Genomic DNA, 26,148 nt, shown 5'->3' with positions numbered 1-26,148 from the left:
ATTGCATTTGTTAATGAATCTTAATGTTGTTGGTAGGTAGACGCAAGGCCCATTGAATTCACGCACACTCATAAGTCACAAGAACCAAACCACAAACACTCATCTTCTAAACTTGCGGAGAGCCTCATAATTTAACTTTCAAGTTGCCTCTTGAACACAAAACTTGTCGTGGATTGATGATTCAAGTGGCATTTGGTTGACCACACAAATTAAAATATAACGTTTACGAGGGACCAGACACTTTTGTGATACGTTTGAAGCCAGATCCCGACCGAGGGTTTTCGCACTATATACCAAATAGCCGATTTATTCGTTCCGGTCTTAGGAAATTATATAAACTAGAAAATACGCCATAGAGAAAATGTTGTTAGATTTGATATGATTTAGTTATGTCTTTTCAAGTCATAATAAATTGACTATTTATTTTAACATACATCCACTACATTTTAGAAAACAAGTGTTAATTAAAAAATCATTTCATATTTTGTTATCTGTTTGAATCAAGATTGGTTAACCTATTATATATATCCCAATAGTTGACTGATAGTATTTCGGTTTGGTTTAGAATAATTTCGGTTTTCTTACAGGCGGACCAAAACAAATGATGAATTGAAGTTTTGGTTAGTTCAAATTGAAGTATTAGTTCTACTGGCTTACAATAAATTGAACTGAATAAGAGTTGGAGTTTTTCGTCCGGTATTAATCTATCAAATCCATTTTGCCCGGTTTAAATACACGGACAAAAAAACCTAATTCAAGTTTGGTTGATAATCTGTTAAGGAAAAAAAAGGTTAACTGTGAAGTCATAGTCGCAAGAAAAGTCAGTTCCAACTAAAAAAAAAAATTGTGATCAGGTTGAAAAAGTGACAGATAGAGAATCTATCCTTTGGATCCTCTCCTCTATTTTTAGCCCTTCACTTGGATCTCTCTTGGATAACTCATTAAATGACACTATCCAATATACCCACATGTGTATCAGCGTATGTATATTCATGTGTATCTATATTTTAAAGCTTCTTATTTTTTTCTCAGAAAATATCTTCATGTTTTGTTCCTTTCCGTTATATATAACTCATAATTCTCTTCCAAAGTTCCTGGATTGTCCCCAAATCATTTGGAGATTTAAGAAGCAGAAGACCGATCTTCAAGAGAGAAGAAGAAAATGTGTATTCATCTTGATGATCAATCACAACACAAACTCCCTTGTCTCCATTGCCAACCACATTCATACATTCGCATGGTGCATACACACACATACACATATATATATATATATATATATATATATATAAATATTTATAGTACGATTATGCGTTTTTCTATATGGTGTAGTAATCCTTTGGCAAGAATGGTGATTGATTTTGTTAGGTTCAACATATGATTGAGAGATGCATTCTACTCCGTATGACTCGTGATGAATGCGTCAAGGCGTTAGACCACCACGCAAGCATTCTACCACTCGTTACCCTCACCGGTTAGTCTTTAAGTGTTCATTAAGAAAGTTTAAAAATGTTATATAGATATAACTTTCGATTCCGCGACGTCAAATGATAACTATATGGAAAATTGAAGAAATGAGAGGGGCATTGTGAAGATTCTTGGATCATATTTGTCATTTTTATATTTCACAGTAGACACATAAAATTATAGAAATCACAGCTCACAAATGTTTATGGAACTAATTTATGTAGTTTTTTCGGCTATATACCAAGCGTATATTGTGCAAGAGTGCTACAAAAAAAAATTGTTTTTTTTCTTTGCAGTTTGGAGAGGACTTCAAAGGGAAAATAAGGATTTCTTTGAAATGTACGGACATTTCGTATCTCCTAGGCCCTTCTTAAGTAAGAATCAAATGCGTTGTTTTTTTTTTAAAGAAAAAAATTGTTTACTATGAATAAATTTCAATTTAGTTTCTCAATCAGCATATCGACCAAACATCAAGACATTATCTTTTTGGGACAAATTTGATGAAGAGAGTTTTTTCTTTTTTTGGCGTGAATTTTAAGCAGGCGGATATGTTCGGAGATCGCGGAGGTTTGCGAGAAGGATACAATGAAGACTTTGCTCTAGGCTTCTAAATATAGGAGAAAATGCTTGAACTTTATATATGTAGACCTAGGCTAAATATACATATTCTCAAGATAAGAGATATTCATGCTATATAATACGTGGACCTTTTTGTTAAAAGGTTTCACTATAAAGTTAAGCAGAGAACCTGTTTTGTGTAAACTACTTCTAAGGTTGCTTATTTAGATGCAGTCAAAGAAAAGACTTTTGAGACCAGTCTAGTAATTGAAAACTCTGGATTCTTTATTTTATTGGGCTCAACATCAACTCTTCATTCATCCAAAAGGTTATTAATTAGAAACATGTTTATCCAGTTCACTATATCAAGATATATCCAAGTTGGCATCTTTTAGCAGTGGATTAAGAATGGGCACACACTCCCTCATCTGCAAAACTCCGAATTATTGGAGATTTTATGATTCAATTGTTGTTATATAGCAATCTATGTTAAAGGAAAGTTGATAAACTCTACATTAAACAAAAACCAATATATGTCAATAACATATCAAAAAGAAAGTGTGAGGCCTAATGCGAATGCGTGGCCCAAAAGAAAAAAAAAATCATTGTAAGGAGGATATATCGAGGTCGTCTCTAAACTTGGGTGAAAACCCTAGAAAACAATCCTAAACCCTAAACCGTGGCAACCAATGGATCGTGAATCGCCAATATTTGTATGGTGGGATTTAGGGAGCTGTCCCCTTCCAAGTGGCTACGACGCGCTCCGAGTCTACGACGCCATAAAGTCAGCCATGAATGAGTTAGGGTTCTGCGGTCGTCTTAGCGTTGATGCAGTTGCAGAGGACGGAGAGGTTAAGAGGGACACTATCTCAAGGCTCACGGCTACCGGGATACGATGGTCACCTGTGAATGTGAGTTGTGAGCCGAGCATCGCGGTGAGTATTTACAACAGAATCAACAAGTGGAAAAGGTTTCACGACACTTCAGGTGTGGTTGTTGTAATCAGCAGTGACACAAGTTACGGACTGGTATCGTGTACGAGCCAGCCGCTACGTGGCAGATGTATTTAGATATGGCTAAGAAGTTTGAGTTTTCTCTGATTTGGTCCCGATCGATTTCTGGACAATGCTCCTGAATTGGATCCTAGAGAATATGGTTTTGGTCCTCCAGGAAGAAGGGTTTGATTATTGGTGGCATGGACATGAAAAAAAATAACGTTTACTTTTTTATAATAAAACATTTATATGACACCATTTTGGGGCATTTTTAGATTAAAGATACAGGACCTGATCTAGTATATTATTGAGGCAGTCTTATATGCAAAGAATCATCTAATATGTGTAGCTTCTGTTTTACCTGTTCAGCAAAAGGTGTGGGAGGGACAACTTTGAGAGTCTTCAGAAGGTTGTAATAAGACATTCAAGCCTGGTTAAGTCCGGTTTTTGGTAGGTAACCGAAATTTGAACCAACAAAAAAAAGACGAAAGAGACATTTCTTAAACCGAAAATAACCGGGCGTGTAACAAAATAATTGCGATTTGTCTGGGCGGTTCCGAGATTCCCGTTTAGATCGGATAAAAAATGAGACTGCACGACAAAAAGTTTCGACCTTCCTCTTCCTCTGTCAACCAACGAATAATACCCGACAAGATCTTTTCCTTTTTCTCTTCTGGTTTCTTCGTGGTTTTGTGGAGGCTTTCAGCATCTTCGAATCATTCAGAAGATGCGTTAGAGAGTCTGCTCTGAATCTTCGGAACAGAAGAGTCTTCAAATCTCGAAGTAATATTTTGTAATCTTCTGTTTTTGGATTCTCCTTTCTTGTTCTCTTATATTTCCTGAATCTGCTTTACGTAATAGCTTTGGGGGAAATTTCAAGTATATTACTTAATTTATGGGCTGATTTTTTTATTCAGGAAAATTTTAGTTGGTTGTCTCGCAAATTCTTGTTCCAGTTATACTTGGGTATTCTGGTTTTTGTCCGCTAATGCGAAAAGGTCTAACCTTTTTCGCCATTACAGTGATGTGAATAGCTCAAATATATCCAATTTTGATTTTTACAGAGACATTTTTCACTCATTGCAATACAAAAGTATGAGAATGATCTTTAAAAAAAGAAAACCAATGAAATTAACATGATTCGTAGTGATATTGTTTATTTCTTTCCTTTTTGGTGGGATCTCAGGACTCTACTGACTAGGCATGGCTGCTGATACCACAGCTTCAAGCTACTGGTTGAATTGGAGGGTTCTTCTCTGTGCATTAATCCTCTTAGCTCCACTAGTTGCAGCAGCTATTCTCATATGGAGATATGAAGGCAAAAGAAGAGAACGCGAAGGCCAGCGAGAATTACCCGGGACATTGTTCCAAGACGAAGCTTGGATCACATGTCTCAAAAGACTCCACCCTCGTTGGTTGCTTGCCTTTAGAGTGTTCTCATTTGTTGCAATGCTATCTCTACTTATTTCCAATGTTGTGCGCGATGGAGGAGGCATATTTTACTTCTATACTCAGTGAGATTTTAACCATTTCAGTTCCTTCTCCTCACATTTCTGAATCTTTGAAACGAATGAGAAAGATCCAATCTTTTTGCTGAAACAGGTGGACATTTACTCTTGTCACACTCTACTTTGGGGTATATCTCTTGGAAATTCCGATGTTAAGGTTACTGTCTTAGTTTCAGACAATGAATCCTTGATCCTTTCATTTTCCTGCAGTATGCTTCGTTGTTATCTATTTACGGATGCTGCTTCTACAATAAAGAAGCTGGTGGTAACATAGAGAGTTATATAAGTATAGGTGATGCTGAACAAGGAACTTATAGACCACCAGTCACCACCCTTGATGGTGCGGGAAATACGTCAAAACCTGCCAATACACATTCAGAAGTATCAGTCCGAGAAACAGCGGGTTTTTGGGTTTACATCTTTCAGGTCCATTTCCAAGTAAGTCTCTCTTCTTTTTTCTCCTTCTGCTAAATCATCTTGTTGAGAGTGAAGACTGTACAAGTGACATCTCAAAGCTTCAAAATGACTAAACAAAGTTTTGTGTTGTGGCAGACTTGTGCCGGTGCTGTTGTGCTTACAGATATTGTGTTTTGGGCGTTAATCTACCCCTTTACTAAAGGTTACAGGCTGAGTTTTGTAAGCTCTGGCTCTAATAGATCTTCGTTTTTTAGAGAGACTTGGATTCATTTTTATCTGATCACTCTCTCTTGAAATCTTTAATTCAGAAGTGGGTAATGAATATATTTATCCCTTACATGTATTATTTCTGTTGCAGCTCGATGTTTGTATGCATTCTCTCAACGCTGTTTTTCTCCTCGGTGACACATGTCTCAATTCCTTGGTAAGTCAACAAAACTGAATTCTGCTGATACACGAATCTCCCGCCTTTAGCTAGAACATAACAGCGGTTTTCTTACTTCCTTATCCAGCGATTCCCGATGTTCCGGATCTCTTACTTTGTAATTTGGAGCTGCATTTTCGTGACTTACCAATGGATAATCCATGCCTTCAAGAACTTATGGTACACACAGTTCTTCCGTTTTCTGATCTTCACTCATTGTAACGATTAATTGTACTATGACTTTCCGAATACGCGTAAGGATCCACGTGAAGTCTTAACAACACACAAAACACAATGGCTTAAGAGTTTTAAGGGATCTTGTTATATACATCTTTTGCAGGTGGCCATACCAATTTCTTGATCTGTCCTCACCGTATGCACCCTTATGGTACGGTCATAAACTCACACACTTCGTATTGAAATTCATTGATCAAAAGAAAGACACTTACTAATGTTTCTACAGGTACTTGGGAGTGGCTGTGATGCATTTACCGTGCTTCGGCGTATTTGCTTTGATCATAAAGCTGAAGAATTTCTTGCTACAGCGTTACAGGTCGTGATGGTTTTGGGTTCCCCGAGTCCAATTATTCATATTTCTATCTGTTGAGATTCACACTCGAGGAGACGGGAGACGATGGTCATGGACTCATGGATGGTCAAGGCAAACACATAAGTCAGAAAAGGTCAAACTTTTCTTTGTGGATAAGAGGTTAGCCGGAAGAAAGAAGAGTAAATGTCATGGGATCTCAAGTCCAAACGTTTATTTAGGTCTTGTAAGAAAAAACAAAATAAACGTTTGACAGATTTTCTATGTTATACAAATCAAATGGTTGAAGCTGAAACGTTCGTTTACAAGTTAGGTAGTATACTCTGAAATTGAATGAACAAACGAGCAACCACCAGCTTTTTTCAGGGAAGGAGTACCTGCAAAGTCATGCAAATGTTTTTAACAGAGAAAATAAGATTTTTGGTCCGAATATATATATATATATATATACTTATAAAACAATTAATTGTGAGAAATGACTATGATTTTTGAATTATTGTAATACTTTATTTTTATGTTTTATGAGGGAAATGATCATTTGTAAGTTGCAACTATAAAAGAGTCGAATTGGTGAGCTAACTACCGAACCTGAAGCTACCATTTTCTCTCTCCTTCCTTCCTTCCTTCAACTCTCAAACGGTAAAGATCCGCCATTTTTCAGGGATCTCTGCTACATTCCTTTGATCTGTATGCAATTTGTCAACATTCTCTTTTGAATTTGAAAGTTTGTTCTCATTGCGTAATCTTTGGGAGTCTTTGGGATTCAAAAGTTTTCTGTTTGATTTCGGAATCTGGGTTCGAATCGATTTTGATTGAGTCTGGATCTGTGAGATTTGTCAGTGTAGGCGGTGGTTTTGATTTCGTTCCTCTTGGTTGTTTTCTCCAGCTTCGTTTCGAAAATGGCGAGGAAGAAGATCAGAGAATACGACTCAAAGAGATTAGTGAAGGAACACTTCAAAAGGCTTTCTGGCAAAGAGCTTCCTATCAGATCCGTCCAGGTTAGATCGATTTCCTCGGATCTTTGTCTCTCTATAGCTTAGTGCATCGGTTTCTCCGACATAAAGCATATGTCCAAAATTATAAGAAAACTATTTTGCATTGGTTTCTCCGACATGTAGCAAATGATCATTTGTGTTTGCCAAGCTATAAAGATTGCAGCTTTTTGCCATTTTTCGAGTTCTAAACGCTTCAAAAGATTACTGGAAATTTAGATTCTTGTTCTTTTAAGGCTTCATGTAGCTTTCTTTCTTAATCCTTGTGTGTGTAGATCAACCAAACAACTGATTTAAATGAGCTGGTAGAAAAAGAACCTTGGCTCTCGTCTGAGAAGCTGGTGGTGAAACCTGATATGTTGTTTGGAAAGCGTGGCAAGAGTGGTTTGGTTGCCTTGAAATTAGATTTTGCTGAAGCTGCCACTTTTGTGAAAGAGCGTTTGGGCAAAGAGGTAACTTTTTTTTTTTGGTAGTGCGCTTTGTAAGCCAATCTTGTGAGAACATTTTCCACTCAACTTTTTCATCTATCATTCGTAGGTAGAGATGAGTGGATGCAAAGGACCCATAACAACATTCATTGTTGAACCATTTGTCCCACACAATGAAGAGTATTATCTTAATGTTGTCTCGGATCGCCTTGGGTGTAGCATAAGCTTTTCAGAGTGTGGAGGTATTGAGATCGAGGAGAACTGGGACAAGGTATTTTGGAAGAGTTTTCACTTGAGTTTTTTTTTCTTCGTTCACATGCCTGCAAGTGTCTATTTCAATATCTTTAATCATGAAGCTGAAGCTCCATTTTTCTGCAGGTGAAGACTATATTTTTACCAACGGGTGCTTCTTTGACACCTGAAATATGTGCTCCTCTTGTGGCAACTCTTCCCTTGGAGGTACGTACATCAACTTTTCTTTTAATGGTGATAAAATTGTGAACATGATGACATAGAATATGAACTCCTGCCTCCAACTTATACCATTACCACATTCAGATCAAGGCGGAAATTGACGAATTTATCCAAAGTCATTTTCACCTATTCCAAGGTATGCCAAGGGATAGCTGAGCCTACTTACAGATCAAATTACTTTTACTGTGATACAAAACCTAAACTTTTAGTCTTTGTATCCTTTGGTTCGCTATAGATCTTGATTTCACTTTCCTGGAGATGAATCCTTTCACACTAGTTGATGGAAGGCCATATCCTCTGGATATGAGGGGTGAGCTTGATGATACTGCCGCCTTCAAAAACTTTAAAAAGTAAGTGTTTGACTCTTGGATTTCCAAACCCTTTTGAGATTATGAAGTTAGAGAAAGGTGCACATAATTAAGCCCTTGAGCTTGCAGATGGGGCGACATTGAATTTCCTATGCCATTCGGAAGAGTAATGAGTCCCACTGAAAGCTTTATCCACGGATTAGATGAGAAGGTATCATTGAGAAAAATGGAAACACCTGTCTGCTTCATCTTTCTGTGACTAGTAAAGAGCTTTTTCTATGGTTGCAGACAAGTGCATCCTTGAAGTTTACCGTTCTGAATCCCAAGGGACGGATTTGGACTATGGTTGCTGGAGGAGGAGCAAGTGTCATCTATGCGGATACCGTATGTTCCCTAAAAGAATCATTACTGAGAGAATCTCTGCATTTTTTTTCCCTTACAAGTCCATCCAACAGTAAAATTTTTCTTGAGCCCTCTTTCTACTTTGTGTTCAAGTCTTCAAGATCTCTTACTAAATTTCTTGAGAACTCTTGTAGCTGTAAGAGTTAGATTTTTCACGTTTAACAAATAACTTAAAGGATTCATTTGAAATTGAAGAACATCTTCATTATTTGAATTGCATAATCCCACAACGATAAATAATACGAAAAACATAATCAAAATAAACTTAAACATGAATGAAAGTACGAGCGATGTTCAAAAGAGAGAACAAACAAGAGTTTTGACAATTCGATGATAAAAACTATTCGGGGTGTTGAGGTTGCAGCTGCTGCTGAAGATTGATTAGTTTAGAGTAAGGTCCATTCTCGTTCTCAACGAGGCTATTGTGGCTGCCTTGCTCTATGATCTTGCCTTCTTGGATTACACTAATCATATCTGAGTTCTTGATCGTCGATAGCCGGTGAGCCACCACCACCGTGGTCCGGTTCATCATTAGCCGATCCAATGCTTCTTGCACCTAACAATGCATAGTATAAAACCCGTAAAGATTCTATGTGAAAAATCTCTACCCTAAAATCCTAATGTTATAGAGGAGAGAAGAGAAAAAGCTTTACCACACGCTCTGATTCAACGTCCAAGGCGCTTGTGGCTTCGTCAAGAAGCAGAATCTCTGGACTCTTGAGGACGGCTCTAGCGATAGCGATCCTCTGTCTCTGGCCGCCCGACATCTGAATGCCGCGTTCACCGACTTTGGTTAAGTAACCTTCCGGGAGAGAGCTGATGAAGCTGTGAGCGTTTGCAAGCTTAGCTGCTTCCATGACTTCAGATTCAGAAGCTCCTTCTTTGCCGTACAAGATGTTCTCGTAGATAGTTGTCGCAAGAAGAGCCGGCTCTTGTTGAACCAGACCAATGTGTCTTCGCAGCGATTTCAATCTCAGGCTCTTGATGTCTTTTCCTGTAACAGTAGTGGGTTGAAAGAAAATAAAAACAGCTTACTCAACCAAATAACAAATACCTTGTGATGCAATAAAAAACATGAGGCCAGAGTTTCTTGTGGCTGAAGTAATCAAGTCAAGAGCTTGGCACTCACCGTCTATCATGATTTTCCCGGCGGTAGGATCATAGAACCGGAGAATGAGGGAAAGGACAGAACTTTTCCCCGACCCACTTTGTCCCACGAGCGCCATGCTTTTTCCGGAAGGAACTGTCAGATTAAAATCGCGGAAGATAGTCACATCTGGCCGTGACGGGTAGCTGAAATGGACACCTTTGAGCTCAATGGTGCCTTCCACATTACTAAGCTCCTCGCCGGTATCTCCAAAGACCTGAGTTCTTCGGTCCAATAGCTCAAAAACCGAAGCAACCATCTGGTTTCCTTTAAGCAGATCAGGAGCTAGAGCCAACACTTCACCCATCACTAACGCCGTTACGATCAAAACCATGAATGTTTTCATAACCGATTCGAAACTTGATAATCCTTGCCCCATCAAGATCGATCCATACCTGTAAACACATATCTAAGGTTTCAATACTTCCAATCTTCTATATATATACTTAAATTTGTCTGTGTGAAACTGTTTGATTAGTTACCAGAGTGCAAGGCCGTAGGAGGAGAAGATGAAGAACTGAGAGACGCCATACAAAATCCCTGCGATCTGTCCACGCTTGAAAGAACGTTTGGAAGGTTCTAAAAGCTCTTTGGAATAAAGGTCTAGAACTTTCTCCTCTGCACAAAAGGCGGCCACTGTTCGGATGTTGCTAACAGACTCTCCGGCCAGCATGTTAGCCTTCATATACGCTTTACTCAAGTTTCCTCCGTAGCCTTGCATGAAAAGTTTCTAACAAATATAACAGAACAATGAAGTAAAAATTTAAACACCAAAAAACACTAGTATATAAACGCAATCGCTGAAATTAATTAAGAAAAAAGAAAACACGAAGAGAAGCATTTTACCTCGCTGATATGACCGCTAATGATCAATGGGTATGTGGCCAAGACAACGAGAGTGAGACGCCAGTTGAGTATGAAAGAAATAATGAAAGAGGTCACAACAAGACCAAAATTCTCCAGTAGAATCGTCGATCTATCGACCACAATGGTCCTAAGCAAAGTCGCATCGCTTTCAAGCCGTGACGCTAACATCGAGCTAGTGTTGTCGACCTTATCAAACCACCCGATTTCATTCCTCAAGATTGCTACAAAGCGAGGGAAAAAAAAAATCTTTTTAACCAATTTGAAAGACAATAAATGGTAGGATTATCAGACCGTGGTTTTGTATTTGTGCGTACCTGAAAACATCATTTGCCTAACACGGAGAGTGAGACGCTCACCCATAATACCGAAGGTGGTATGCTCAATGGCGTGTGCGATGACGGTTATGACCGAGGCACAACAGAAGAAGATAGAGATTCTCTTGACCTCGTGTTGAGTCGTCTCCCAGTCCATGTAATAAGAAACCAAAGCCTGCGAGATTCCAAGCGCGAAAAGTGGCATCTGAGATCCCGCGATCAAGGAACCTAACGTCCCAAAGATTCCATACTTCCAGTCAGGACGGATCATAGAGTAGAGACGTCTCAACGTTACTTTGCCCTGTTGGGTCGTGTCTAGTTGATTTGCTGATTGATGAAAGGAACACAAGTTCCTCTTTGGTATTTGTTGTTCCGGCAAGGATTCTGTACTGCAAAATTGAAAGAACCTTCAAGTGAGTTTTCCACGAGACAGAGTGGTGTTTCCGGTTTACTGTTTGGTTTTATTTGTGAGTACCTGATTGGTAAGCTTGGAGTGTGGTTCAAGTTAGGGTTGACAGATTCTTGGATACGTAGGAGAGAAGAGTAAGCTCCATCAGGGTTGGAGATGAGTTCGTCGTGGCTTCCAGACTCGATGATCTTACCTCCTTGAACGACGGATATGATGTCAGCATTTCTCACGGTGGAGAGTCTATGAGCCACCACAACCGTAGTCCTCCCAACCATCACTCTGTCCAAAGCTTCTTGTACGCTTTTTTCCGACTCTGAGTCTAGAGCGCTTGTCGCTTCGTCAAGCAAGAGTATCGAAGGGTTTTTCACGATCGCTCTCGAAATTGTTATCCTCTGTTTCTGCCCACCAGATAGCTGAATCCCTCTCTCTCCAACCTGTAAAAGATAATGACAAGCAAATTTTTTAGGGTTTATAGTTGTTTCTTGTATTCTAAGCTATCTGACTTTTCGACAGACCTGGGTTTCAAATCCTTCAGGGAGATTGTTGATGAATGAAAGAGCTTCCGAGAGCCTTGCTGCATTGGTAATTTCCTCAGTAGTCGCGTCATCTTTACCATACAGAATGTTCTCGCGAATCGTGGTTGCAAACAGGGCAGGCTCTTGGTTAACCAGACCGATGTGTTCTCTTAGCCACTTAAGATCCAGGTATCTGATATCGTTCCCGTCAAGCAACACCGCCCCTTCCGTAGGCTCGTAGAAGCGCTCGATTAGAGATATCATTGTGCTTTTACCGGACCCGCTTCCTCCAACAAGTGCCACAACTTTCCCCGCAGGAATCACCAAGTTGAGCTTGTCAAAGATCACCACGTCAGGGCGAGACGGGTATGTGAAAGTCACGTCCTTGAATTGTATCTCTCCGTCTACTTTCCCAAGTTTACGACCCGTTTTCGGCTCCTGGTTCCGCTCGATCATCTGAAAAATCGGATACGCAGCAGCTCTCGCTCGTATAAAGGTGGAGATATCTGGCGCTGCCTGACCAAGAGACCTACACAAAACCTCAAAAACAGAGACTTTGTTATGAAAAAAACAGAGGAAAAAGGAAAACGTGTAGAACGAGAAATTGAGCAAGATGGAAAATTAAACTTTTGTATATTACAGGCCAGCGATGACAACGTTGAGCATGGTAGTGAAAGATTCGCCGCCATTAGCGATTCCCTTGTGAACAATGATGCTTGTGAACCAAACGAGCAAAGCCCAAGACAAAAACAGGACACAGTGCATCGAACCGAGTCCTAGTCCCTTGGCTAAACCGGCTTTCCTCCCGTACGAGTACGTATTCTTCAAGGCTTCTCGGTACGATCCCACAGCCTTTTCTTCTCCCGTGAACGCTTGTACGGTCCTCACATTACCGATCACCTGATTTTGAAAAGAGAAATATATATGAAAGGAAATACAAAAAGGCAACAAAAAAATCAAATGTAGATAGTTTCCTTGTGGTACAAGTTACCAACCTCTTCTGCAATCTCGCCGGCCTTGACGTATGATTTGCGGACACGAACAACAAGTCCGGTGCCGATAAAAGCGTAGATACCTCCGGCGAGAGCAATGAGTGGGACTATGGAGAGAGTGACAAGACTTATTTGCCATACGCTCGTGAATCCGATTACAAAACCGGCTATAAACCGGCTCATGCAGTGCAAGAAATTCCCTACCTGCAACCAAATCCGGTTCATGGTATTGATAACATGCAAAAATTATGCATGCTACACTCTCTTTTTCTTATTATTGGTCGGATTAATTAAACAACATATGAAAAAATATTATTCATTGTATTTTTTTTTATCAAATATCAATTGAAGTAAATTTTACTGTGAACTAACACACACAAAAAAAAAACCAAATAAATACAAGACCCGGTACAAGTATGAGAACCGAGCTAATTAAAACCGGTCGAACGTACCTTCTCGGAGAGAGCGTCTTGGACGACAAGTATGTCAGAGGTGATGGCAGAGATGACTTCTCCGGTGGAAGATTCGGTGTCGAATAAGCTTATGTCTTGACTTAACATTGACCTCAGATAAGCTTTTCTCATCTTCGCCGCTTGTCTCTCTCCCGTATGCATCCAACATGCGACCTCTGTTACCATTCATTATTCTTTTTAGATGTATTCATTTGTATCTTCAAAACTTTTAAATTTATATATTAGTTATTATGTTATTTACCTAGCCATGATGAAAAGAGTATCACCACACTCAGATATACAAAATCCAACGAGTACTGCATAATCAAAGAAAAGAAAAATTAAACGGAGCAAACAACATAATCAAAAATAATATACTATAAAACACATGATTTCTTAGCATCATATTTGTATTTTAGTTTAATGCAGATGTACTTCCAGATATAAATTAATTAGCTTTTAAACAAATTTTGACCCTGCAATTCATTTGATGTATATCTCATATACGTTGAACCCCAAAATATCATATTTTAATTTCCTAAAAAAATGGATTTATTAGATCTTAATCTCCTTTGAATTTGTGACTCGTCATGTTAACATTAGTGTCGTCAATAAGATTCGAATCAACGCAATCTTCAAGTTGAAATCTTCATTTGTTTCTTAACCAAATGTAACTACTCAGTGCAGTTACAATATATATAGCTATTCTAATGTCATATTTAATCAGAAGGAAGAATATGAACAAACCCTAACAAGTAACAACTAAAAGTTTTCGATAAATGGTTATGAAAACATATATAAGAACCTTTGCGACTTTGTGAGACGCTTGTTGTGGGAAAAGGTAAGCAAGGCCGATGATGTTGATGAGTTTGCCGAAGAAAATGAAGAAAACTGGAACGGAGGCTCCGTGAATGCACGCACCAATGGATCCAAGAACCATCAGAACGCAATCGTAGAAATCAGCAAATGAGAAGAGCTTAAACACTGACACACTTGGCCTCTCCTTCTCCTTCTCTGCCGCTGTTGCTGGAACGCTGGACGGCTGCATTTTCACGTGAAGCGGTGCGTTTCGGTGGATATAAAATGAAGAAGATTGCGAGAGAAAATAAAATAGAGAGAAAAAGAGCGAGTTTGAGTGAGACACTACAAGTGAGAAGGCTTGTATATATAACAATAGAAGAGGAAGGTCAAGGGAACTTTGTGGAGGAGAGTAGATTAGGTTTTAAGTTCAATGTTTTACGACAATGAAGAGACTAATTAATTTGTACATGGTTTGAAAAGTAAGGCCGGCCAGAAATATTTTGTGTGCTTTAATAGTTTCAGTGATAACTGTTTGGTACTATGAATATGACCGAAATTTAATAATTAGGGAAATTTGATATCTTCCTTTTTTTCTTTCTTATACCTGTTTTTTTTTTCATATTACGATAGAAAAATTATGAGAAAAATATGAGAACATTACTCTTATTAGTTTAATTACATTTCTATGAAAATAGATATAAGTATATACTTATTTTATTCGTTAGATAATATATAAATTATATATGATTGTTATATTTACTTTTTGAGGGACAATGTTCTCATAGTTTTTCTATTATAATATAAAAATCGTTAACAGAAAAAATCGGTTTTTTTAAAAAAAAAAGGAGATAAATTTTTCTACATAGTGTTAAAATATGACTAACAAATTATTTACATATATTTCAAATTTTCTGTATCTTAATTATTGTCTATTAAATTTCTACAATTCTTTGTTTACACTTTCGATATAAAAATGGAAATAAATAATTATTTATTTTGATAAGAAAATTATAAATGATATTTGTTGGCATAGAAATTCAATGATAAAAGGGAAATGATCCTAGGAGATGCCAGTTAATATTACGGTTGTTGGAAAATGACTGGAATGACAGTACCATACTGACCTTCTTGTGATATAGTGCATTCTATTCAAATAGAGATATGCCACTTATGTATTACCCTTTTTCAGGACATCCAGCTGTCAAAATCTAAGTATTACTAATTAACAAATTGTTTACATATATTTCAAAATTTCTATTTATTTCTTCTTTATGATTGAATTTCTACACTTGGATGTTATGTAGGAATTACCTGGCATTACTGTAATTGAGTAGACCGGAGCGTATATCAAAATTAAAAGGAAAAAATAAATTGGAAAAGATATATACAATGACAGGTCATACAACTACAAATTTTGGATAAGATAGTCTTCTAAGTATGGGAAATTCATTTTTGTAATCATGACAAAAAATTGTAATTTGTGAAATACACAAATTTATTCATTATTTTTGGTTCATGAAAAAGTTTTTTTTGTTTGTTAACCGTAAGATCCTAAAATCGATCTAAGCCCAAAAACTAATTTTACGAAGCCTTGCATTTGGGTATATGTTCGAAAATATTATAAATTTAAAGCGCTGCTAGTTGACGAAGACAACTCAAATCCAAAACTCTCCGCGTTTGCAATAAGATTTGGGCCGAAACCATATACTTCTCCATGGGATTTTCTTTTAAAATAAAGAAACAAAGTAAAGTTTGCATCCAGGTTTCTATAACTTTCCTTTTTTAGAGGTCAGTCAACGACCAATAGAGCTTATCTACGCTAGGTAAAGTAGCTTTCTTGCCTGCAATTTTCGCTCTTTTTTTGTGTGTTTTTGTGGACACACATGTTTTTTACTGGTTAGTTAATGCAGTTTAACATCTTAGTCTAATCAACAACAAAAATAGCAATTGATTGATTCATTTTAGTTTCCACTTATATTTCAAATGAATTAAGAAAAGAAAAGGGAGAGAGGATTTTTCGTTGTGGCTAACAGATCAGCATGTTGCTCGCTCATCGTTCCTCACCGGAACCGTCGACAACATGCGACATCATCTCAAGTATTTCCGTCTATCAAACTCCGATTAATGAGAATCGAAGTCTCTTACGTTATGTAAAACACGGATTTGACAATTTCCATGGAATAAACAGAAACAGTTTAAGGACGGTCAAGATTTCCAGATACAAGTTTTTACAGAATTTCTTATCACAAAACTAGAAACTTAATAAAGATTAATGAGCAAACATTGTCCACCTTTTATTCCCAAAGAAAAACACATCGCACAATACGATCTATACCACAATATTCTTTCTTACTGATACAAAGTATTAACAAAGTATTAAAGATGATTTCATACTGTAGCAATCAAATCTTAAACAAGTTCAAGATCAATCTTACCACCAAAATCAAATCAATAGAACTCGAAGAACCGAGCCTGATGCCGATATATGACTTGCCGTTTTGCCATTACCATAAGACCCAATGCTTTTTTTTTTGTCTCCTCGCTTCTCATGGCCAAGCTAAACAAACTGTTGGAGAGATGTTTCAAACTGAGGTTCCTCTGTATCCTCCTTGAATGAGTTTTTCTGCATTTTTTCTGGTGGTGCCTCTCTGGCTGCGGAAATATTTTTCATTCCCTTAAGGGTTTCTTTATGAGTTATTTGTTTTTGAGGTTTTATTTTAAAGATTTTTGGGTGAAATCTCTATCTAAGAAATGGGCTATATATATGAGCACATATAAGGAGGGTGATTCTATTTTATTTTTTAAGGTGGAGGTGATAATTATTGGATGATGATATCATATCTTATGTTTGATCCAAGTCATAGTCCAACTCAAAGTTTCCCACTTTCTTCCTTTTTTTCAAATAAAGTATTCGGTTCAGCCACTAAAAGTTTGGTGTTGCATCAACGCACTCGTGAGTCGTGACCGTGGGATATAAAGTTGCTAGATTCTCATGTTTGTCTGAAATGACCATTTTGTTCTTTTTGGTAATTCCTGACAAAGATGTATGTTGTAAATGTAAGTGTACCGTTTCTGAAAAGTAGTTCAGGGATTTAAGTAAATGGATGATTATTATATACAAAGCAGATTACTGTAAAATGGGTCCGCATATTTTGGTCATATGCAATCTTCGAAGTTGGAATCATTTATATCGAATTTTGTTGGTATTTCTTTACCATGTTAAGTTTCGTTAGACATTGTTCGGACGTTTGAAAGAAATTTGACGGCTAGTCAAGCAGTCGGATTTTAAATTCAGGTTTAACTAGATTTTTTTTCTCGTATATTTATCTATTTATCCTAGTTGTCATCGCAGCTTCAAGATAGAAATGCACGTTTTTATTATTTTTCTCATTTTTTACGATAATGAATTGTGTGAATTGACCAATGGTCCGCGTCACTCTAAGATGCTATGTTTTTGTTTTTTTTTATGCCGTTATGCGTTCCTTTTATCCTTCCAAATTTTATTCTGTCTGCGCACTCTGGTTATATATTCATTTGCCAAACAATTACTATTTATTCTAGACATTGTTTTAGATGATGTGTATATGATAGGGTCCGTATATCATACTAGTAGTTTTTAATAAAAGCTATTTGGTATAGCTATATTAAATGGGCCTATTATTGGGCCTTCTACTAGTGACTTGGTCCAATAAAAATCATTGGTAAAGCTCTTGTGAGTCACAATGCTATTGCTCAAAGCTTTTGTCATGTTTTTAGCTTAAATCAACATGATTGCTTATAATACACGCCTTGTATGATTTTTATTATGTATATAATTTTTTGTTATAATTAATTAACTAAAAAAACGTAGTTGTTGCGTGTCGATTGTTGTCAGAGAACAGAGAAATTTGGTCAGAAAAAAACACTTTTTTGTACTTCTCATTAGAAAGAGACATTTGCATTTTTTTTAACGCTGCAAAATTCTAGAGAAAATTGTATTTGTTCCAAGTTTGGAAACAATACGAAAAGATTTTTTGACTATAGATACTTCCAAATTTGGTCAGACGTATGATATTTATATTGAACTCCCTAATATTTTCACATGGCTATAAAAGTTTGTTTTTCTTACAAATAATTTTGCATTATCCATTAAAAAAAGTTTTCCATTATCCAACATGACGTATAAGTCCACGTGTCTAGAAACACACACCAAGTGTCAATGCATTTGAAAATTATACTGAGCAGTTTCTTTCTTTCTTGAATTGGTATTTTCGTTTTGTTATCCCTTCTCAGTTTCTTCTATTATATTTTAAACTCAAAAAATAAATCAAAATACATTCAGATTAAGGATGAGATTAAATTAAGTAGAGATTAATGGTGATATTAAATTAAGTAGTATGGGCTCTTCCAAGTACAACGCACCGGGATCACCAAATTATGGGATCTCTAACCATGTGGTGTCCACTAATTAAACATGTGACGCTTTCATGAGACTTTTCTTATTTTGAAGTCGTTTTGACGAGACCGGTTTTCTTCTTCTTTACTCCCTCTATTTTATTATAGTTAATTTTTTGAATATTTATACAGAAATTAAGAAAGCTATAAATGTATAATTATTTAATATTTATTTTTATTAATTAAATTATTTTTATAATTGATTTCATTATTTTTATTACTCCCTCTGTTCAGAATTATTTGATGTTTTAGAAGGTTTTTTTGTTCAAAATTACTTGATGTTCTCACTTTTCAATGCAAAATTTAATAAATTTTTATAGTTTTTGACCTTTTATATTCTGTAGATTGTATTCTTATTGACTGAATGATATTTAAATGAATTATAAATAATATTTTAGTATAGGAAAAATAAAAATTAAATGAATCCTTAAACTGTGTGCAAAAACTTTAAACATCAAATAATTCTGAACAGGGAGAGTATTACTTTTTATTTTTTAATGGAGTAAAGCAACATACATTAATATTATTCATTCAATTTAAAGAAGAGACATGCATTAATTAGATGTAGGAAATCAAATATTATGAAACAAGAAAAAAAATCTAGAAAATCAACTATAATAAAACAGAAAGAGTATTTATTACCGTTGTTTTGATAAAATATTCCTAATTTGCGACAAAAAATATATAATAATCTTTCTAATATTATTTAATGAATTTGTCATGGATTAGAAACATATGCAGTTTCTTACAAGAATATTTATATTAACCTTTGTAAACTATTCTTTATGTTATACTAAGGTTCGGAGCATATACTATAATAAGATTTCGGAGCATATACTATGATAAGATTCCGTTATCGGATCCTCTGATCCCTGTTATGTTATTATTGGTCAGGTCACATTCAAAATTTCAAACTAAAGCGTATGTACGATCACGTTACTTAGAAAGACAAACACAAAATAATATCTCTCTCTCTCTCCCTCCCTCCCTCCCTCTCTCAATACAATTAAAAATAAAAAACTGTGAAAGAGTTACTTTCCGGGTTAAGTGTATTGTATAGGTTTATGGCAAAGGGTTTTCCGATATTAACATGATATATAATTGCTACGCATGAACATACAATAGTGAGAAGCACATACCGGATTTAATAAACATCAGTGTAAAATAGAAGACTTCCAAAATGTTGGAATTTTATGAAATGAGAATAGGACTAAAACTCTTTGGCGTATTCTTTTCTTGGATTCCACTTGCGTCGGTGGCTGTCACTGATCATCGAATGAATGAATGGATGATTATTAAAATATTACCGATGAATTGCATATATTTTTGTGCATACAGTAAATTTTAGAAACCTTTAACAATCCAAAAAATCGGTTATAAAATTAGATAAATTTAATTATTTGATACCCAAAAAAATGTAACCAGATAAAAAAGTAAAAATCAAATGAGAAATATTTTGAAATTTCTTATATTTAATATAGATTTGTGTTATAAAGCTAATTCGAACTGAAATGAAACCTTCTTATATTCAGTCTTATAACTTTTTCGGATGAAAAACACAAGAATTTTTCGGAACAAAAATTATGGCACCAGATTCAGTTTTACAATATTTCACCACAATCTCCAATTATGAAAATGATGTAAACAATAAATGCGTGTACTTATATGAACACATATATACTTTTGAACATTTTAAGTGCTGGAAAATTGTTGCGATATTCGATCCAAACAAATGTTGCGTAGAAAGAATAGATTGTTGTAACTTGAAACCTAACGAGAAGAAGATGCTCTTGTTCTTGGGATAAAGTAGAGAGATTTGTTAACAAAAATAATGGAGAGAGTGTTAAGATCTGAACTCCAATTCTCTCTGTAAACTCTTGATTTATTTTGCATTGTTGAACTCTTTCAGTTATTTATGATAAAAAAAAGTTTCTTTAAGTTTTTAGACAAATTGAAGAACGAAGATTCTTTTTTCTTTTCTATAGAGTATAAAAAAGATGGCAAAGAACAAAGTTAGATAAAAAGTTAATAGCTTTTGATCTGTGGACCATATTTTGGTAATATCATCTCAAACTTCCAAGAAAAGAAACTATTTTGAGGAAGAATGAATTTTTATATTCAACAAAATTCAATGAATATGAATGCAAAAGGATGAACGAAAACAACCAGATCAATTATATTCAGAAAAAATGCCAATTAATAAAGCTAAAATTTATATATAATATTTATCAACTCTACCGGAAACATGGTGATTACATAAATGTACATAATCATGAAATACTTCACGTAATTAGTGTCCTAACTCCTACCATCAGTAGAATTGAGAAACAGATACAGTAAAAGTTCTGAAATCTAAGACTAAACCAGAACCGAAAGCTTAAAACGAAACGAAGAAATTAAAAACCCTAAAAACTTTAGAAAGAGAAGAGAGAGCGAAGAGTTGTAAAAACAGAGTTAAATAGCTCTCTGAATAAAAACGGTTTCGAGGTCCGGCGGAGAGAAGAAATCTCTACCGCCGGCACCGTAGCTGCACTTCGACGACGGCTTCCGCTTCTTCGGTGCGGCTGGACACGGAGGGACCCTTGGAATTCTGACGGAAACCGCGGTGGGAGTTGTCGGACATTGGTCTTGATCCTCTGTTTCGGTGATTATGACCCCGGATGATAGGTTAATCGGCTTGAGCGGCGAACGTGGAGGAAGTCCGGCGATGACCCATTTTTTACCGTCGGTGATTTCTCGTATCTCGCCGTCGAGCTGGTGGTGAGGTTTACTGGAAAATCCCATGAGTTGTCTTGTCGAATGTAGATTAAGAGAAAACAGGGGAGGTGTTTACAAAGGAAAAACAGAGGAAGTTTTGTTGTTGAAGAAGATGAATGAATCAAATGTTTGCTTTAGGTATTGGGATTAGTCCCCTATCTCTCTCTCTCTCAAAATTACTTTTTTTTTTTGTTAACTTGGTGGCGAATGTGAAGTGAAGGGGACATTTTTTCTCAAGAGGACGGTTTTATAGTCAACAGAGAATTAAATGCATCAGATCGGTATTCAGTTCGGTAATTTCCCTCTTCTTACAAACTCTGATTAAAATGTTATAAAAATAAAAGGTTTGTATAATAATATATTTCAAATTGAAATATTTTGTACAAACATAATACTATTAAATGATTTAAACTCATCTCCGTTGTTTTACTATTTTATATGTTTAGTTTCATGTATTGTTGTTTTTATGTAATTTGATATTCATATTAATGAAGATAGATGTTTTAAAAGAAAAAAAGACTGTGAGATTGACTTGTACTTAAAAAAATTATATTCGTTTCTGAGAACCGGAGGGGAAAGTGCAGGGAATAAAGGCTGGGAGAGAAGTTGCAAGGATTCAAAAATCTCACCAACTCATATGAATGAAAATAAGTATGACACAAAAAATTGAGTGTTATATAACAATCAAGTTATCATCAGGATCTACCATTTGTGAGTATTGCGCATATGATCATATATCCTATATTCCTATATAACAAGTGATGGACGAGTATTTTTTCTCTTTAGGTTCACGATATTGTTAAGTACGTAGGTTAGTTTGTTAACAGTTTGTATCATTGTATGTGATACAGGATACACACGCACACATACACTTACGTCGATGTGAATTTACGTACAAAAGCGTCTACCAAATCAACCTGAATATTGGATATATTTCGTATTACAAAAAATTAAACTTGTGTAATGTTTTTTTGTTTTGCACAAAAAAAAGTGTAATGTTTTATTGTGTCTACTATTTTCATACTACTTATATGCCAACGATAACTGGCATTAATATTAGTAACAATGTGTAAGTACATGTAATAGAATTAACATTGAAAAGTCGAAAAAATAGAATTAACATTGAAAAGTGCTAAATAGTTCGGTAAAAAAAGAGTGCTTAATAGTTTGGTAAAAAAAAGAGAGTGCTAAATAGTATTTGTTTTGCATATTTCGTATACATTGTTTTCTGATACACTCATCTGATGATGTTTTGAAAAGCGGTCTTATAGTATACCAATATTTCTAAACTCGTGATCATGTGAAGTTGTGAACAATGGTAAAACGACATATTCATTCAAAACGAATTGGAGTATCTGTGATTGAGAGGAGAGTTCATATGAAAAGAGGGAGAGGGAGAGAGAGAGAGCCCGTGACACCTGACCAAAATGAGAAATTGAAAATACAAAAATGAGTTTTAAATGATAATAGGGAACCCGAGGAATCGCGTGACCTAAGCTCCGTAAATTTAAATAACAGTTTATAAGAAAATAATTTCAATGTATTAAATAGAAGATATATCCTGTAGAATATGCAAGTAATAAATGGAGGAACGAGGTGGAAAGAGTTGTTGAGATTCAGACTTTTTTATTTAGTTTACATTGCATTGCCCACACCTGTTCAATTGGCGGTCATACGTTTGACTTTCTAATCTTCACCGAATCACCGGTCAAATAATTTTCGAGGGATTTGAAGCTAAATTAAAGTTCACTTAAATGACAATGTGATGGTTGTGATTAGTTTTACAATTTGTTTTGTCGGTGTCTTTTGGCAACAACAAATATGCGATTTCTAGGTTTTGTTATTTATTTTTTTGTCTTCTTTTCTATCGAAGTTTCTGTTATTATAATATATTGATGAGAATGAAAGTACAAAATGTATCATCATGTAATAATTATGGTTGATGATTTTCATACGAAAACAATTACAAGATATGAAAATTTATGTAGAAATTACCCACAAACCATCCGTACCCATCAAGAAAACTGGTTTGTTTATTTGTTTTCCTTTTTTTAATATTAGTTTCCAATCTCCTTATAGTAGCAGCCTCTTGTTTACCGGTTAATTACTTGTTTCAATAAACACATTTTTTCTTCATAAAACGATTCCCAGGCGCGTGTACCTTCCAAAGTTTGTTGAGGGGAGCCTCCTCGTACTCTTTAACCGAAAACTAACCGAATTTCCCTATCGACATTCTAAGTAAACCGAGATAAACCGTGTAATCTCGGTTGTAAAGTTCAGATCTGAGACTAACTTGGACCGGTGGTTAGCTAACCTAGTCTGATCAAACCGGAACTTAATCGTGGAACAACTCCAACATCTTCAACGTGTCTCATTTGACAGATAGGGGCATACATGTCACTTTACTGTATTCGCCACATGTCAGACTCAATTTTAAGCGCAAAATTCGTTTTTCTTTTTTTTTTTTTAATTTGAAGATATCCGCCGGCAAATTTGTACTTTTGACCCTTCATCTTCGGAAATGGCGGCTATTTCTCCGGCGAGTGCAACCAACGCTGCTTCTCTATCTCTGCCTCAGTTTACTTCTTCTTCTTCTTCGTCTTCGTGTCCGGTTTCTCTGAATTTCAAAACTGCTACAGTCGGTAATCGCTGCGTGAGGTGTGGAGTCAGAAGCTTAGAGAACCACCAGTCGGGTCACCGGACCCTCGAATTCTTGTCCAATGGAGATCCGATCAGCCTAATTAATCCGAATTCTTCGTCATCTCCGATATCAATGGCCGCGGCGGCGTCGGAATCCGGTGCGAAGTGCTCGAAGCGCGTTTGCCTCTTCCACAGCGACGAGACTAGAGATCTCGCCGAGAGTATAGTCGCGCAATCTGATTGCATCGAGCTACGAAGCATCAATTGGAAGTAAATAAATTCTCGTCTCTCTATCTATTTTGATGATTATAGTCTTGATTGATTTCATATTAGTGAGCTTGATTTTAGAATTGTGATAGCTTTTACTTTGTCTTGGTTCTTAAAAATTTGAACTTTTAAATGTGAGCTTCTTTATGTTTTTGGTCAGAGTTCAAAGTCGAGACCTTGAGATAAGTTAGCCCTTAGTGTTTCTTCTCCTGTACAAGATCGGACAAAAAAAATCCAGGACTAGGCTTATTAGCTGAGGGGAGAATTGGGTTTGATGTATAACTAAAGTGTGGAAATTTTTGGGTTCTTGTTAACAAAGTAATCACAGTTATCGTGCTTGTTTAGGAAATTTGACGATGGATTCCCAAATTTGTTCATTCAAAATGCGCAAGGCATTCGTGGGCAGCATGTTGCCTTCTTGGCTTCATTCAGTTCACCGGCTGTGATCTTCGAGCAGCTCTCTGTTATTTATGCACTGCCCAAGCTTTTCGTTTCGTCATTTACACTTGTTCTTCCATTCTTCCCCACTGGAACTTCTGAGAGAATGGAAGACGAAGGAGACGTGGCTACTGCTTTCACTCTCGCTAGGATACTCTCAAACATACCTGCTTCGAGAGGAGGACCCACTAGCTTAGTGACATTCGATATACACGCCTTGCAGGTTTTCATTACAACTCTACTCTTATCAATGCCAATGCCTCTTCTTCTTCTTTTTTTGTTCTCTGAGTGGAAGGTTTTATCTAGATTTTGAGTGTCTTTGGATTGTAGGAAAGATTCTACTTTGGAGATACTATACTTCCATGCTTTGAAAGTGGTATACCATTGCTCAAGAACAGACTCCAGACTCTACCTGATTCCGATAACGTTAGTCTCTTTTCCTTTGGCTGTCACTTTTCTATCAGTTCCATCATGTAGATATCAACAAGTTTGAATTATTATTTTTTTTCTCATAAAACTCACTATAAATTAGAGTTCCGTTCAAGATTAAACTCTTGTTGGTTACTGATCTTCTTTTGTTTCAGATATCTATTGCATTCCCGGATGATGGAGCATGGAAACGTTTCCACAAACAACTCCAACATTATCCAACGGTACTATACTTTCTAATGGCATATCTCACTACCATCTTACAGTAAACCCAATGTGGACCGTTTTCGTATATAGCAACCTAAGTTTAGCATCAGGAGGCTTACTTAGTAATCCCCTTTGTCATTCAGATTGTTTGCAACAAAGTTAGAATGGGAGACAAAAGAATAGTGCGTATCAAAGAGGGAGACGCTGAAGGAAGGCACGTCGTGATTGTCGATGATTTGGTTCAGTCGGGTGGCACACTAATCGAATGCCAGGTTCTGTACTCAGATTAATTTTTTTCTTTCAAAAGTATAACTCCATTCTCACTTCTTTCATAACTCATCACTAGTATTTTGTGCCCTGCAGAAAGTCTTAGCTGCACATGGAGCAGCGAAAATAAGCGCATATGTAACACACGGCATATTCCCCAAGAGTTCATGGAAACGTTTCAAGCTTGACACCAAAGGTTACAACCATTATACAAATTTTATGATCCCATCTAAATCGAATCATTCCTTTTTCTTTGTGTCAAAGTAAAAAATTATTTGTATCTGTCTTTTCGTGTTGCAGGTGATCCCGCGGAAGGTCTGAGCTATTTCTGGATCACAGACTCGTGTGGATTGACTGTGAAAGAGGTGATGAACAAACCTCCTTTTGAAGTTCTAAGCCTCGCTGGTTCCATTGCTTCTGCACTTCAAGTTTAAGCTTCCGTGATTCGAGTAGAATTCCAGCTGCGAGTTTATTTTTGGTTTTAAACAAATCTGATTTATGAACTTTGGTGTATAGTTTCGATGGAAGCATTTGCCGTTTAAGAGGTTGTATTTTTTTTATGTAGGGAATTTCAATAATGTAATAATGTTTCATTTCAATTCTTTGCACTTGTGAGACAGAAAATTGCTTTGGAAATAAAACGTTAAAATAAGAAGAATCACACGATGCAGTGTTTGCACTTTCTTATTTTC

The 26,148-nt window shown here is 36.3% G+C and overlaps 6 protein-coding genes across 7 annotated transcripts; 4 read left to right on the top strand and 2 right to left on the bottom strand.

Annotated features, from left to right (window-relative positions):
• Positions 1 to 972: 972 nt before the first annotated feature.
• On the top strand, positions 973 to 2,313 carry LOC18993810. Of its 2 annotated transcripts, none has more exons than XM_006417375.2 (4): positions 973 to 1,240; positions 1,369 to 1,474; positions 1,764 to 1,841; positions 2,010 to 2,313. In XM_006417375.2, the coding sequence occupies exons 1-4, from the start codon at positions 1,163 to 1,165 to the stop codon at positions 2,054 to 2,056; spliced, it is 309 nt and encodes a 102-aa protein (XP_006417438.1). In that variant the 5' UTR covers positions 973 to 1,162; the 3' UTR covers positions 2,057 to 2,313. The 2 variants fall into 2 exon arrangements, with proteins under 2 accessions (XP_006417438.1, XP_006417439.1); XM_006417376.2 differs by having other exon boundaries at positions 2,007 to 2,313.
• A 1,314-nt stretch (positions 2,314 to 3,627) lies between these two features.
• On the top strand, positions 3,628 to 6,211 carry LOC18993809. The gene is made up of 9 exons (XM_006417372.2): positions 3,628 to 3,803; positions 4,207 to 4,534; positions 4,623 to 4,656; positions 4,739 to 4,966; positions 5,081 to 5,164; positions 5,304 to 5,369; positions 5,458 to 5,549; positions 5,710 to 5,757; positions 5,833 to 6,211. Exons 2-9 carry the CDS (start codon positions 4,224 to 4,226, stop codon positions 5,927 to 5,929), a joined length of 960 nt encoding a protein of 319 aa, XP_006417435.1. The 5' UTR covers positions 3,628 to 3,803; positions 4,207 to 4,223; the 3' UTR covers positions 5,930 to 6,211.
• A 213-nt stretch (positions 6,212 to 6,424) lies between these two features.
• Positions 6,425 to 8,667, top strand: LOC18993808 (ATP-citrate synthase alpha chain protein 1). Its single transcript, XM_006417370.2, has 9 exons — positions 6,425 to 6,555; positions 6,803 to 6,914; positions 7,184 to 7,360; positions 7,446 to 7,607; positions 7,715 to 7,795; positions 7,895 to 7,946; positions 8,046 to 8,160; positions 8,248 to 8,329; positions 8,407 to 8,667. Exons 2-9 carry the CDS (start codon positions 6,816 to 6,818, stop codon positions 8,665 to 8,667), a joined length of 1,029 nt encoding a protein of 342 aa, XP_006417433.1. The 5' UTR covers positions 6,425 to 6,555; positions 6,803 to 6,815.
• Positions 8,668 to 8,860: 193 nt separating this feature from the next.
• Positions 8,861 to 14,264, bottom strand: LOC18993807 (ABC transporter B family member 10). The gene is made up of 13 exons (XM_006417368.1): positions 14,022 to 14,264; positions 13,479 to 13,533; positions 13,217 to 13,392; positions 12,768 to 12,968; positions 12,413 to 12,672; positions 11,773 to 12,301; positions 11,324 to 11,691; positions 10,849 to 11,237; positions 10,514 to 10,755; positions 10,150 to 10,397; positions 9,650 to 10,062; positions 9,174 to 9,514; positions 8,861 to 9,076 (listed from the first exon to the last, which is right to left on the bottom strand). Exons 1-13 carry the CDS (start codon positions 14,262 to 14,264, stop codon positions 8,861 to 8,863), a joined length of 3,681 nt encoding a protein of 1,226 aa, XP_006417431.1.
• Positions 14,265 to 20,671: 6,407 nt separating this feature from the next.
• LOC18993806 (cyclin-dependent protein kinase inhibitor SMR8) lies at positions 20,672 to 21,407 on the bottom strand. The gene has a single exon (XM_006417367.2). The coding sequence runs from the start codon at positions 21,233 to 21,235 to the stop codon at positions 20,906 to 20,908; it is 330 nt and encodes a 109-aa protein (XP_006417430.1). The 5' UTR covers positions 21,236 to 21,407; the 3' UTR covers positions 20,672 to 20,905.
• Positions 21,408 to 23,654: 2,247 nt separating this feature from the next.
• Positions 23,655 to 26,114, top strand: LOC18993805 (ribose-phosphate pyrophosphokinase 3, chloroplastic). Its single transcript, XM_024153368.1, has 7 exons — positions 23,655 to 24,118; positions 24,461 to 24,776; positions 24,884 to 24,979; positions 25,138 to 25,206; positions 25,333 to 25,461; positions 25,553 to 25,652; positions 25,757 to 26,114. Exons 1-7 carry the CDS (start codon positions 23,730 to 23,732, stop codon positions 25,888 to 25,890), a joined length of 1,233 nt encoding a protein of 410 aa, XP_024009136.1. The 5' UTR covers positions 23,655 to 23,729; the 3' UTR covers positions 25,891 to 26,114.
• Positions 26,115 to 26,148: the final 34 nt, after the last annotated feature.

Source organism: Eutrema salsugineum, unplaced genomic scaffold, assembly GCF_000478725.1.
Source record: "Eutrema salsugineum unplaced genomic scaffold, Eutsalg1_0 scaffold_5, whole genome shotgun sequence".
NCBI lineage: Eukaryota > Viridiplantae > Streptophyta > Magnoliopsida > Brassicales > Brassicaceae > Eutrema > Eutrema salsugineum.
This window is presented reverse-complemented; position numbering and strand designations above follow the sequence as displayed.